The sequence below is a fragment of the Dama dama genome, chromosome 18, assembly GCF_033118175.1.
Source record: "Dama dama isolate Ldn47 chromosome 18, ASM3311817v1, whole genome shotgun sequence".
Classification (NCBI taxonomy): Eukaryota; Metazoa; Chordata; class Mammalia; order Artiodactyla; family Cervidae; genus Dama; species Dama dama.
The window spans coordinates 67982832-67996365 of record NC_083698.1 but is presented as its reverse complement, the minus strand read 5'-3'; the positions used below and the strand labels follow the sequence as shown (position 1 = coordinate 67996365).

The window sequence follows — 13534 nt, the reverse complement described above, 5'->3', positions numbered from 1 at the left end:
ATTCTCACTACATGCAACAGATTTCTGTTTCATGTATTAAGGTTTTCTGTGTAAGAGTTGCCTTATGGTAATCCATGTTACAGTAGTTATTATAGATCTAGTTAATGTTTTAGTAGTTTATAAGGTTAATTCTCTCACTGCTCTTTGTTACAATTTTTGCATATTTTCTTGTGTATCTTTGATATGCTTTTAGGATGACTTAATTAAAAAGAACTTTTATTTTTTGATAGTTCATGTTATTAGGTAACTAATTTATAAGCCAGTGAATTGGCTTGTTAGGGGCAATTGTTTCTTCACACTGTCCAATAATATCCCAACAAGTGAGGGAGATGGGATTATGCCAGGTGTTAGAACATTATTTATTTTATTCACAGCAGAGTATGGAATGAAGGTGTCAGGACAGATGCTTTCAAGTTTGACATCCTGGTGCAACTGGAGCACCAGGGTGCGTCATTCCACACTCACCACTTCACCTAACCTCCTCACCAGTTTTTCTCTGCCTTTCCTGCCTGTCAACTCTGAGACACCCAAAACCCAGTTTTCATTCAAAAAGGGGAAGATAGGGAAAATTCCAAGACCCCTCACCTCATCTCTCACCTTGGTGATTAAATAACCTATAACAGGGTGGGTAAACTAAGTGAGAATTTTTTGGTAGGAACATTAAGAATGACATCTGAATTCAACTCCAGAAAACAGCTCTACCAGGGGACAGTAAAGCCTTAGCAGATGTTCTGAAACTGCTCATAAGCAAGTGCTGGAGAGTGGTCCTCTAGGTATGAGCTCTAAAAGCTCTGGACTCAGTGGGGCTTCGGCTGGTTCAGTCTGGGGCTGCCTGGCAAGCACACTACAGTTGGTCTGTCTCAGTCTTCCATGAGAGTCCTTCAGGTCCATCACAGAATACAGCCCAATGTGTTATACGGTTAACCCTTCAACAACACAGGTGATTAAGGCCACCCACCCTCTGCACAGTGGAAAATCCCCTTATACTGTCTTTGCAGTTCTGTGTTGGCAGATTCAACTAGCAGCAGATGTTTAGACTCTAGTACATATTTCTTGAAAATAATCCACATATAAGTGGACCTGAGCAGTTAAAATCCATGCTTCCTTCAAGATCTTCGGTTTGAGGAAGCGCACGTTTCCTCTTCTCACTGTAGAGGAGGTGTGGCACCTGGTGGTGGGTGGGCCGCTGGGTTAGGTTTTGGCTGCTGACTGCTGGTGTGCTGAGAGCTCCCACTTGGAGATTTGACCACAGGCCCTAGCTCAGCCAGTGCCTCCTGATAGTTTAGGTACTCTCTCTGGTCACAGAAAGAGTCCTGTGTCCCGTAGGCTATCTCAGCCATCCAGCAAGGTATCAGTGAGGGCTTTGCATACACCCTTGAAAAGAGTGTTAGTTTTTCAGAAGATGTAGCAGATGGGATCTGAAAATCTTGCCCATTAAGGAATAGGGATTCTGGCCTTCAGCTTGAAGTGGGTTTTCAGAGTCACAGATGGTGGCGAGGTTTCATCCTGTGCAGACAGTTGTAGCAGTTCTGACTTAGAGCTGTAGCAGTCTTGGACCATCCTTCATGAGGATGCAGGGTTTGTACTTGATATCCCAGAGTCTGGATAGTCAGATATCATCTCCTCTTTGAAGTCTTTGGGGGTATGACACCTCTAGGGATATGAGGTCAATTTCAAGATTTCATTGTGAATCTCATGATTTACTTCTTCACAAAAATTAATAGCAGTCAACCTTAACCAACACACCATTCACCCAGACTGGCTTCCCTAACCTGTGCTGAACTGCAACAGTTTACCCCACTCCCCTGCTTCCTCAGCCCAAGTTCCCTGGAGCAGTCCAGGTCATTTCCTTAGTGAACTGGGGAAAGAAACATGGTTATTTAGGGGATCTATGGTAGTTCTATTAAGTGAAAGTGAAAGTCACTCAGCCCTGTCTGAGTCTTGGCAATCCCATGGACTATACAGCCCATGGAATTCTCCAGGCCAGAATACTGGAGTGGGTAGCCTCTCCCTTCTCCAGGGGATCTTTCGAACTCAGGTCTCCCATATTGCAGGCGGGCTCTTTACCAGCTGAGCCACAAGGGAAGCCCAAGAATACTGGAGTGGGTAGCCTATCCCTTCTCCAGGGGATCTTCCTGACACAGGAATTAAACCAGCATCTCCTGCATTGCAGGTGGATTCTTCACCAATTGAGCTTTCAGGGAAGCCCAGTTTTATTAAATCTGTATTAAATATACAAATTAGTTTGGGAATGTTTGGCAACTCCAGATTCCCTTTTCACAACATGGGATATGACTGGCTTATAAGTTTTTATTTAGATTTCATATATTAAAAAATCAGTAACAACTTAGAAAGATCTTCAAAATAACCAAAGATACATATCACAGTCTCTGCCACTTTTCTTCCTGTTTAATTAAGCATAAAATATAAAAATTTAAATATCTCAAGAACCAATATTAAAAAAAAAAAGCTTCTATACAACAGGCAATTTTAACACCAGCTAGATATTTGATGATATTAAGGAATTATTGTTATTTTATTAGATGTGCTAGCAGTATTGTTACATTATTTAAAAAGAGTCCTGATCTTTTAAGCATAAACACTCAAGTATGATAGCTGGGATTTGCCTCAAAGTTAACATAGGACAGAAAGTATTTAAGAGTATGAAACAAAATTGGCCATGAGTTGCTAATTGTTAGAGCTGATAATTATTGGGTTAGCTGTAGTATCTCCTTTTGTATATGTTTGGAATTTTCCATAATAAAAATAAAGACAAATGTAGTATGTCAAAAGAAAGAAAAGAGTCCTCATAAAAAAAAGTACTCACGAAAAGCAGAGCTGACTACATTTATAGCCACAGGGTAAAAATATTAATACTTCTGAAGATTGTTGATTCTGTTGTTCCCTGACCAGAGTACACTTTGGACCTCAAGCAAAATTATGAAGTAGACTTTGCTTATATTTGTTACTTTCTAGTGTCAACTTCCATCTTAGCTCCATGTCAGTTTTCTTTCTGCTTGTTGTAAATGCACACTTTTCTCCCATTTACCTCTTTACTTCCAAAATTGTAACTTACTTCTTCCTACTGAGTCGGAGACCTAAAGATGAACCTGTCCCAATTAAAGTGCAAGAGAAGACAACTCGGGATAGAGCTTAGGAAGGTAGAAATTGGGAGTAGTTCTGATGTTTGAGCATTTGGAAAAATTACTGATGAAATTGTGAGAAGTTTGTGAAATATTGTGGGGAGAAACTTGGAGGAGTCCTTTATGAAAAGCACTAACTATTGATTTTATTTAAAAATTGCCAGCCTGGAGAGAGGGAAAGGTAAAGGCTTTACTAGTACGATTAGCTAGTACTATCCTAATGAAAATAAATAATGCCTAAAATGAGCATGTCAAGAAGTAGCAGTATTAGCATATTATCCAGAAATATAGTTATGATTAAAAGAAACCGCAAATTCAAAGTAGTTACGTACGGATGGAATCATTTGGGAGGGAGTCTGACAGCATGAAACAAAGAACTACTGTATTTTATTATAAGCAACTTAGTAATACAATGTCTTTTTACAATGTTTATGTTTTATTTTAATAAAAATATTTAAAAAAACAAACTGCAGTATTAGTATACTTATTCTAAAGATGCATCAAGGGGAAAAATGTATTAATAAAACTAATTGAATAAAATTAAGACTATGATTTTGAATGTAGTAGGAATCTAGCTTCACCTTCTTCAAATGCATATCCAGTTGTCCCAAATCCATTTTTTGAAAAGGCTGTTCTTTTCTCCTTTAAACTATCTTGCCACTCTGGATGAAAATCTATTAACCATAAATGGGTTTATTTATGGACTCTCAGTTATATGTCTATCTTTATTCTGGTACCACAGTTTTGATTACTACAGCTTTTTAGTGAGTTTTAAAATTGTGAGTCTTCCAGCTTTGTTCTTTTTGAAGATTGTTTGGCTATACTGGATTTACTGTATTTCCCACATGACTTTTAGGATCTGCTTATCAACTTCTACCAAAAAGGGTGGGGGAAACTGAGATTTTAATAGGGACTGCATTAAACCTATTGATCAATTTGAGGACTATTGCCATCTTAACAATATTAAGTCTTCTAATCCATAAAATTTGATATCTTTTTATTTATTATGTCTTTAATTCTTTCAGTGATATAATATAGATTCACTGTAAAATCTTGCACTTATTTTGTTATACTTGTTTCTAATGAGTTTATTGATTTAATGCTATTGTAAAAGGAATGGTTTTGTTAGTTTCATTTTCAGAGTGTTCATTGCTAGTGTATAGAAGTATAAATGATTTTTGTACATTTTTGCAAACTTACTGAACTCATTTATTAGTTCTAATAAGTTTTTTGTATACATTCCTTAAGATTTTCTGTATATGAGATCATATCATCGGCAAAAAGGGAAAGTTTCATTCATTTTTTTATCTGGATGCCTTTTTCTTTTTGTTGTCTAGCTTTTTGTTGGCTAGACCCTTCAGTACAATGATGAGTAGAAATGACAGGAGTAGACATCCTTGCCTTGTTCCTGATCTATGGCAAAGCATTCAGTCTTTCATCATTAAGTGTGGTGTTAGCTATGGGTTTTTTGTAGACGCCCTTGAGCAAATGAAAATTTCCTTCTGTTCCTAGTAGAATTTTTTTTTTAATCATGAAAAGGTATTTGATTTTGTCAAATGCTTTTTCTGTGCTTATTGAGATACCATGTGGTTTTGTTCTATTAATACAGTATATAACATTGATTATCATATGTTGATGAGCTACGCTATACTCCTGGGATAAATTCTACTAGGTCATTGTGTACAATCCTTTTCATATGTTGCTGGATTCAGTTTGCTAGTATTTTATAAAAGATTTTTGTATCTGTGCTTATAAAGGATATTGGCTGTAGCTTTCTTGTGATGTCTTTGTTTGAATTTAGTTTCAGGATCTCACAGAATAGTTGAAAAGTATTCCTTCCTCTTGTACTTTTTTTTTCAAGTTTGTGAAGTAATGATTTTAGTTCTCTAGTGTTTAATAAAATTCAGTAGTCAAGTCATCTGATTCTGGGCTTGTTGGAATGAAATTTCTTGATTACCTAATCCAATTTTTTATTTTTTTATTATTTTCTTACAATTTTGTGTTTCTTCTTGGGTAATTTTTTAAAATACGAAAAATGAAAGTATAAACTTCTAAGTATGTATTAGATAGTCTGATAAAGCCCCAAAATGCATGTAAAAACCTGTCCTGTTGCTACTTCATAGGAAGTCAATTTGAAATTTATACTGTTTAACAGTTCAGTTTTTCTAATGTGTTTTTCAAGAATGTTTATTGTTAATGTATCTTTATTTGATTTATTTTAAAATCATATTTCATAATAGCTTGGAATTTAAGGTTTGCTTCTTTTTTTTTATCTCAGCAGCAATGCAGCAAGTGTTGGATAACCTTACTGGGCTGCCCTCGTCTACAGGAGCAGAAGAAATAGACCTAATTTTCCTCAAGGGGATTATGGAGAATCCTATTGTAAAATCACTTGCTAAGGTATATTGATTTATTCATAAGATAACTAAATTCTTTTAAAATTGTTTTTACAGAGGTCTTTTCAGATTAGTGTTTTAAAACCTAAGTGAGTATAACTTAGGCTTAGTTAGCAAATGATAACAGTTAACAACTAATGAAATCTTACTTTACACAAAAATCAGGCTATTTTGCCTTCTCTATTGACTTTAAAGTTTTAGGGAAGCAATAACTGAACAGTTGTATTATAATGGAAGTCTATGAAAAAGAATCTTGATTTTGTCTCCATTTTCAACAACAGCAAGGTACTGATTTTCTTCTTTTATGTTAGACCATATACCTGTTTTTCAATTTAGTTCTTGACTTCCTATAACTAGTTCTTTTTGAAAATTTTTTTTATAACCTGATATTTTTAGTCTATTTCCATAATCAGCTCTGCAGTAATCTTTTTTACTCATACAAAAATATAGTTTTACAACCATTTTTGGTCCAGTTTTATTTCAATTACAGTATTTCCCACAGTAATTTTTATAAATGTCACTAAAACTGAGTGTATTAACTGTTTCACAACACTGCTTTCCCATTCTTCAGATGATTTCTTGCTTTTAAGAACCTATGCCATACACTCTCTCTGACCTTTTCTTTCCTTTATTTTTTTAATAAGATATTGAATATAGTTCCTTTTGCTATTCAGTAGAATCTTATTATGTCTCTGACCTTTTCTTCATATAACCATATTGTCATTCGTGGAGTGTTGATTTTTATCCTCTCCTGAGATCATTTTTTGTAGCATAGTCTATCACTTGTTTTCTTCTAAGACTTTGAAAAATCATCCTTTTTCCTAAGTGTTCTAATAGGAAGAGTGAGTTAGTGATGCAGTTCTTCATTTTCTTTATAAATGTAATCATTCTAAGGTCACATGGTATGAAGGCTTTGGTTCCTAAGTAGAAACTAATCCACTTAGAGATCACCCAACTAGAATTTTTATTTTAGTCATATTTGACTGCAGTCTTTGCAAAATTTATTAGGTATTCCTTTAATAATAATATATAGGATATAATTTACCTTCAGATTTAAGCTTCTTGTCACAAATATCAATCACTATGCTGTGTTGAGATAAATAGCTTCAGTGTCTTAGAAATAAGTAAGTTAAGTGTTAGTTGCTCAGTCGTGCCTGACTCTTTGCAACCCCATGGACTGCAGCCCACCAGGCTCCTCTGTCCATGAGATTTTCCAGGCAAGGATACTGGAGTGGGTTGCCATTTCCTTCTCCAGGGAATCTTCCCAACCCAGGGATCGAACTCAGGTCTCCTGTGCTGCAGGCAGATTCGTTACTGACTGAGCTACAAGGGAAGCCCTAGAAATAAGTAAGGGCTGTTTAAGCCTACTAGTTAAATGGCTCACTCTGAGCTCTTACTGCCACTTTAAAAGTAGTGTTTTATTCCTCCCTTAATATCATACCTACCTTACTGTTGGTTGTCAGTTTTTTTCCTCAGTGTACCTCTTACACCCCATCCTCATGTTTATTTAATTTAACGTTTTTAGATATAGATCTAGAAACTCAATTATATTATGCAAGACATCTTATAATGTGCTTATTGTTTATAAGAGTTTTTAAAAATTGCTATTTCATCTTTGCAAAAACATTATAAATTGAAAACTAGGATTTAAAATAGAAAAATTATTTGCCTAAGGTCACTTATCTAGAAAATGATAGAAATACTTAGGCCAGGTCTTGTTTCTTCAAATTCTTTTCTCTTTCTTCCACAGAGCATGTTGGTATCTCTCTGTGTATATTCTTAAGAATTTCTGTGCATAAAAAAAATTACTGATTTTTGTGTCATTGATGTTGGCCTTACTGAAGATCATTTTGTTCACTATTCTCAGCAACTGAAATGGCTGCATGACTTTTGAGCAGCTGAAATGCTATTGTGATCTTTTGATGATAAAATTGAAATAGAAAAAAAAAAAGAATCACTCAGTAGTAAACAACATTCAAGCAGCTTCTCAATAAATAGAAGCAGTGGTAGTTGAATATTCCTACATTAAGGTAAAGATATCCCAGAAGGAAGAAAGGATTTCTGCTTCCAAGAAAGAGATGTGAAGTCACAGCAGGCCAAAACTCCCAGTACCAGTACGGGGAAAGATGGATTAACTGCTGAAGAAACAGCGAGGGTACATTCCTAGACTTGTGGAGAGGCAAGAACATGTGACTAATAATCATGAGAAGAACAAAAGAAACAGTCTTATAAATAATCCTTTGAAAAGTTTTATATACAAAGATTTTTAAGTAACATTTTTAATGAAGGAGGGAAAAATAAAGACATTTAAAATATTACTGGAAAATAAGAGTCAAAAATAATCAAACGGTTATTTGAGAACTCAAAAATACAATATCTGATTAACAGCTCATTTGATGGGTTTAATGGAAGACTAAACACAGCAAACAAGAAGCTAACAAATTTGAAGACAGGTCAATTCGAAACATCTAAACTGAAATTCATATGAAAGTACGTATAGAAAAGCCAGTATGTGAGACATACTTAAAAGGTCAAGTACACATGTAGTTAATATCCCAGAAAAAGGGGGCAGGGGATGGAGCAGAAGAAACAGTGCAAGACACAAAATGGTCAAGAATTTTTAAAACTAATGAACAACATCAACTGAGAAATTCAAGAAGCTAAACGAACCCCCTGGCAGGAAAAATAAAAAGAAAAACATTCCTTTGAATATCACAGTCAGACTCCTGAAAATCAAAGATGAAGTAAAATTTGTCAAGTCCCTGAAGAAGAAAGACACACTACCTTTAAGGACAAGCAGTAAGACTAATAGTTAGCTATAAAACAGGAACTATGAAAGTCATAACAGAGTGGATTGAGATCATTAAGATGCACAAAGAAAAACACTGCCAACCCCAAATTCCCTCTTCAGCAAAAACAACCTTCAGAAATAAAAGCAAAATAAAGGTTTTCTTTTTAGACAAAGTCTGAGTAAAATTATCTCCATTGACTCAGCAAGAAATGCAAAAGGAAGTTCTTCAGGCAGAAAGAATGACAACGGAAAGGGAGTAAATATAAAATAATACTGATTTTTAAGATGATGTAATGGTAATGTGTGGCATTGATAGCATGTATATAAATGAAATATTTGAAAATGATAGACCAAAACGAAGGAGAGACTTTGTGATTCAGACAGTTATAAGATGCTTTTATAAGATCAAGGAAGTGGTCAAAGTAATATCTTAAGGTTGTATAAAAAGGTTAGGGATGCATATTGAGATCTTTGAGGTAGCCACAAAAGTAAAATTATAACAATGAACAAATTCCACCCAAACCTTAAGGGTGAGAAAATAGACTTGAATTACCTTCACTCCAGAAACAACTAGAAGAGTTAGCAAAAAGGGTGGAAGGGAGTGACCATCTTCAGATACAGGACAACAAGCAGCACAGGACTGGGATGCCTGAGAGAAGGGAGAGAAGTGAGGTGAGCATTATGAAACTATCTCAGGCCCGTTGCCATGCCTGGTGCAGAGAGAAGTATAACAGCCCAGCAGTCTTAATAGAGCTCAGGATTTGGGGAGAAGGAGGTGACTGGACCTTGTATGGCAGAGTATTGGGGAGGAGGAAGTTAACCCACACCAGCCCTGGAGATCTGTTCAGGGATGCCTTCAAATCTCTGGCTGAGTGCTGACCTGTGCATATGTGAGGCTTCCTCTAGAGTCCAAGGAAAGATCCACTAGAAAGCACAGTAGGCCAGATAATTTCCAGGGCTCAAAAGGGATGGGGGATAGTTTAGTTTGCATTCCCACCAGCCTGAGTTGAAAAGTCCTCATAGTATGCAGGACATTGGGCAGAGTTCACACTAAGTTTCTTATAACAAATCTAGGAAACTAGTTACAGACTACAGCAAAATCAAACTAAAAATTAATAGCAAAGTTATTCCCCAAATTCCCAAATACGTCAAAGAGCATTCTTCTAAATAGCCATGGATCAAAGAAGAGTCACAAACATAAAAAATATTTTGAATTGAATAATGTGAAAATATATAACAGAACTGTGGGGTGCAGCAAAGCAATGCTTAGAGGGAAACGCCTGTATTAGAAGAGAACAAAGTTTAAATCAATGATTATATGTATACCTTGAGAAAATAGAAAAAGAACAAATTAAAATATGCAGAAAGCAAATAATAAAGATGAGTGAACATAAAAAGATGAAAAAATCAACTTAACTTTGAATATATTAATAAAACTGGTAAACCTCTAGCTAGACACAAGTTATCATTATCAGAAATGAAAGAGAGGACATTGCCGCAAATCCAGCAGACATTGCGAGAATAATAAATATTATGAACAACTTTGTGGCAGTAAATATGATAACTAGAGGAAGCTAATTTCTTGAAAGACACAAGTGACTAAAGTCTACAGGAGAGTGGATGCCCTGTATCTGTTTTTTTATGATTGAATATTTGCTATTTAAAACCTGAAGCTTCAGCCTGGATGACTTCAAAAGAAAATTCTATCTAAAACATTTAAGGAAGAAATAATACCAATTTTACATTATTTATCCTAGAAAAAAGAAAGGAAAAACACTTCCAGTTTTGTTTTACTAGTCTTGGCATTCAAGAGTTCAATAAAAAGAGTTCAATTAAAGAAAACTACAGAATGGTATCCTTAGTGAATGTAGACTAACAGTTCTTAAGAAAATATTAGCAAATTAAATCTAGCAACTTACAAAAAGGGTGTAATACCTCATTACCAAGTGACTTTTGTCTTAAAAATAAGAGCTTCCTTCACACTTGAAAATTAATAAAATGTCACCATTTTAATGATGTGATAAGAAAAATCATATGATTATATTCATAGTTGCAGGAAAAGCGTTTTGTGGAATTGAACATCCATTCCTCATAACAACAACTCAACAAACTTAGAAGTGCCTCAACCTCATGAAGGGCATCTATTTAAATCCCACGGTTAACATCGTCCTTCATGGTGGAAGACAGTGCCTTCTTTCTAAGATCACTTCTATTCAACTTTTATCACTTCTGTTCAGCTTGGTACTATGAGTCTTCGCTAGTGCAAAAAGACAAGAAAAAAAAAAAAGGGTATACTGATTGAAGAAAAAATTAACTGTCATCATTTAAGGATGATATGACCATCTATGTCAAAAATCCTAAGAATCTACCAGAAGGGGGTTTTAAAAAAGCCCTGTAGAACTAATAAATGAATTTAACAGGAACACAAGATAAAAAACCACTCTATGTAAATCAATTGTATTTTTATATGGTAGCAATGAACAAATTGGAAATAGTAATTTAATGTAATAGGAATAAATTTTTTTAAATATGTGTAAGACCTATAAACTGGAAACAAAAAGGCATTGCTTAAAGGTATACATGTATACTTACATAAATAAAGGAATTGGAAGACTCAATAATCTTACAATGTTAATTCTTTGCAGACTGAGCTGAAGTTTCAATATAATCCCAGCCAAAATTTCTACTGTGGATACTGAAATTTATAATGGGCCGAGACCAGACAATTTGGAAAAGTACAAAATTTGATGCCTCCACAACCTGGAAGGATTTCAAGGATTATTGTGACCCTGTAGTAATAAAGACAATGGAGTATCAATGTATAGATCAACAGCACAGAATAGAGTCCAAAAAGAGACTACCACATGTGTAGCCAACTGACTTTTTGCACCATGATAATTCAGTGAAGAAATAATAGTTTTTTCAATAAATGTCACTGAAACAGTTGAATATTCATATGTTAAAAAAAAACCTTTTCCCCCCACTCTGTATCCTAAAATTAGCTAAAAATAGATCACAGCTTTAAAAGTAAGAGCGAAGACTAAAAAATTCTAAAAGAACACATAAGGAAAAAAAACTTTGTGACTTTAGATTCTTAGATAAGACATAAAAAGCATGAGGCATAATGAAAACTTTGATTAATTAGATTTCCCCTGAAAAAGACACCATTAAAAAAAATAAGGTGCATTACAGACTAGAAGAAAATATTTGCAGAACATATATCCTAAAAAGAAAGCTGCTCATTTATCGCTGGTATGGTACCAGTAATGCAAAATGGTACAACTACTTTGGAAGATAGACTGGCAATTTCTTACAAAGCTAAGCATTGTGTTACCACATAATCCAGTGATTGTGCTCCTTGACATTTACCCAAGTGAACTGTTAATTTGTGTCCACACAGAAACCTACACATGAATGTTTGTAATGGCTTTATTCATAAGTGACAAAACTTGGAAGCAGCCAAGATGCCCTTCAGTAGGTGTGTGGATAAACAAAGTGTGGTACATCCATACAATGGAATATTACTCAGGAATAAAAAGAAATGAATTACAAAGCCATGAAGTAACCTTAAACGCTTTTTACTAGGTAAAAGGAGCCAGTCTGAAAGGCTATACACTGTATGATTCCAATCATATGACATTCTGTAAAAAGCAAAACCTATAGAGACAGCACCAAAAAAAGTCAGTACTTGCCAGAATTTGGGGGATACAAAGAAGGGGTGGATTGGTGGCACACAGGACATTTTTAGGGCAGTGAAGCTATTCTGTATGATACTATTAAGGTGTATCAGTGACTTTATGCATTTGTCAAAACCGTTGGAATTGTACAAGAACCATAATAAATAAACTATAGGCTTTAATTAATAATGGTATATCAGTACTGGCTCATTAATTATAGCATTTACCGTGTTGATATCAGATGTGACTAAAGGAAACTAGGGATAGGAGAGCAGATATATGGGAATTCTCTGTGTTTTCTGCTCAATTTTTCCATAAATTTTAAACCTTATTAGCTAATGTCCATAGTGTACTTTAGGGTTCAGTCTTTCTGTTGTACATTCTATGGGTTTTGACAGATGTATAATAACATGTAATATCTTTTTCTGGTTTTGGTATTAGAGTAATGCTGGCCTTTATAGATAGAGTTAGGAAGTGTTTCCTTTGCCTTCTGTAAGAGACTTAAAAAATGGTATAATTTCTTCTTTAAATATTTGGTAGAATTTACCAGTGAACACATCTGGACCTGGTGATTTTGGAAGGTTATTATTATTAATTTAATTTTTTTAACAGATATAGGGCTACTCAGATTATCCGTATCTCCTTTTGTGAGTTTGGTGAATTATGTTTTTCAAGGAATTGTTCCATTTCACTTAGGTCATCAAATTTATGTGCATGGATTGTCCAACCATTCCTTTATTATACATGACATTAGTAGTAATGGGCTCTTTCATTTCTGATATTAGTAAATTCATATCTTCTCTTTTTTCTTAGTTAAGCTGGTAAGAAGTTTATCAATTCACTTTTTTCAAAGAACCTGCTTTTGGTTTCTTTGACTTTGTGTTTTCAATTTCATTTATTTCTGCTCAGTACTTTATTATTTCTTTTATTTAGTTTGTATTTAATTTGATCTTTTGAGTTTCCTAAGGTGGAAGCTTTTAGATTATTTATTTTAGATCTTTATTCTTTTCTAAATATGCATCCAGTGCTATAAGTTTCCCTTTAAATACGGCTTTCACTGCAGCCCATACATTTTATAAGTTGTATTTTCATTTTTATTTAGTTCAGATTTTTTTTAAAATTTTTCTTGAGATTTTGTCTTTGCCCCATGTCTTATTTAGAAGTGTGTTGATGGGTCTCCAACAAATGTAGGTGGAATTTTTATTATACTTTATATGCTCTTTATTCTTATAAACTTGTTCAGGTGTGTTTTATGGCCCATGCTGTGTTCTAGCTTGGTGAAAGTTTTCTGTGAACTTGAGAAGAATGTGCACTCTGCTGTTGGATGAAATTGATTCATATTTTTGTTCAGTTCAACTCTGTCCTTACTTATTTTCTGCCTGCTTGATCTTAGAGGAGTATTAGTCCAGCTACAATAGTGGACTAATCTGTTTCATATTGAAGTTCTATCACATTTTGCTCCACATATTTTGATGCTCTACTGTTAGGAGCATTTACATTATGGATTGTTGTGTCCTTATTATTATG

General features: G+C 34.5%; 1 protein-coding gene and 1 pseudogene across 4 annotated transcripts in view; one reads left to right on the top strand and one right to left on the bottom strand.

The window, feature by feature from the left end:
* Positions 1-13534, top strand: part of PALS2 (protein associated with LIN7 2, MAGUK p55 family member) — a 113032-nt gene that overhangs the window by 50561 nt on the left and 48937 nt on the right. For 3 of the 4 annotated variants that reach the window (XM_061165512.1, XM_061165511.1, XM_061165509.1), the window contains one exon: positions 5425-5543. In XM_061165512.1, coding sequence (XP_061021495.1) covers positions 5427-5543 — 117 coding nt within the window. In that variant the 5' untranslated portion in view covers positions 5425-5426. Of the gene's footprint in view, positions 1-5421; positions 5544-13534 lie in introns of those variants that run through there. The other variant, XM_061165510.1, reaches the window with a different exon arrangement.
* Positions 1040-1721, bottom strand: LOC133073034 (protein C1orf43 homolog; annotated as a pseudogene).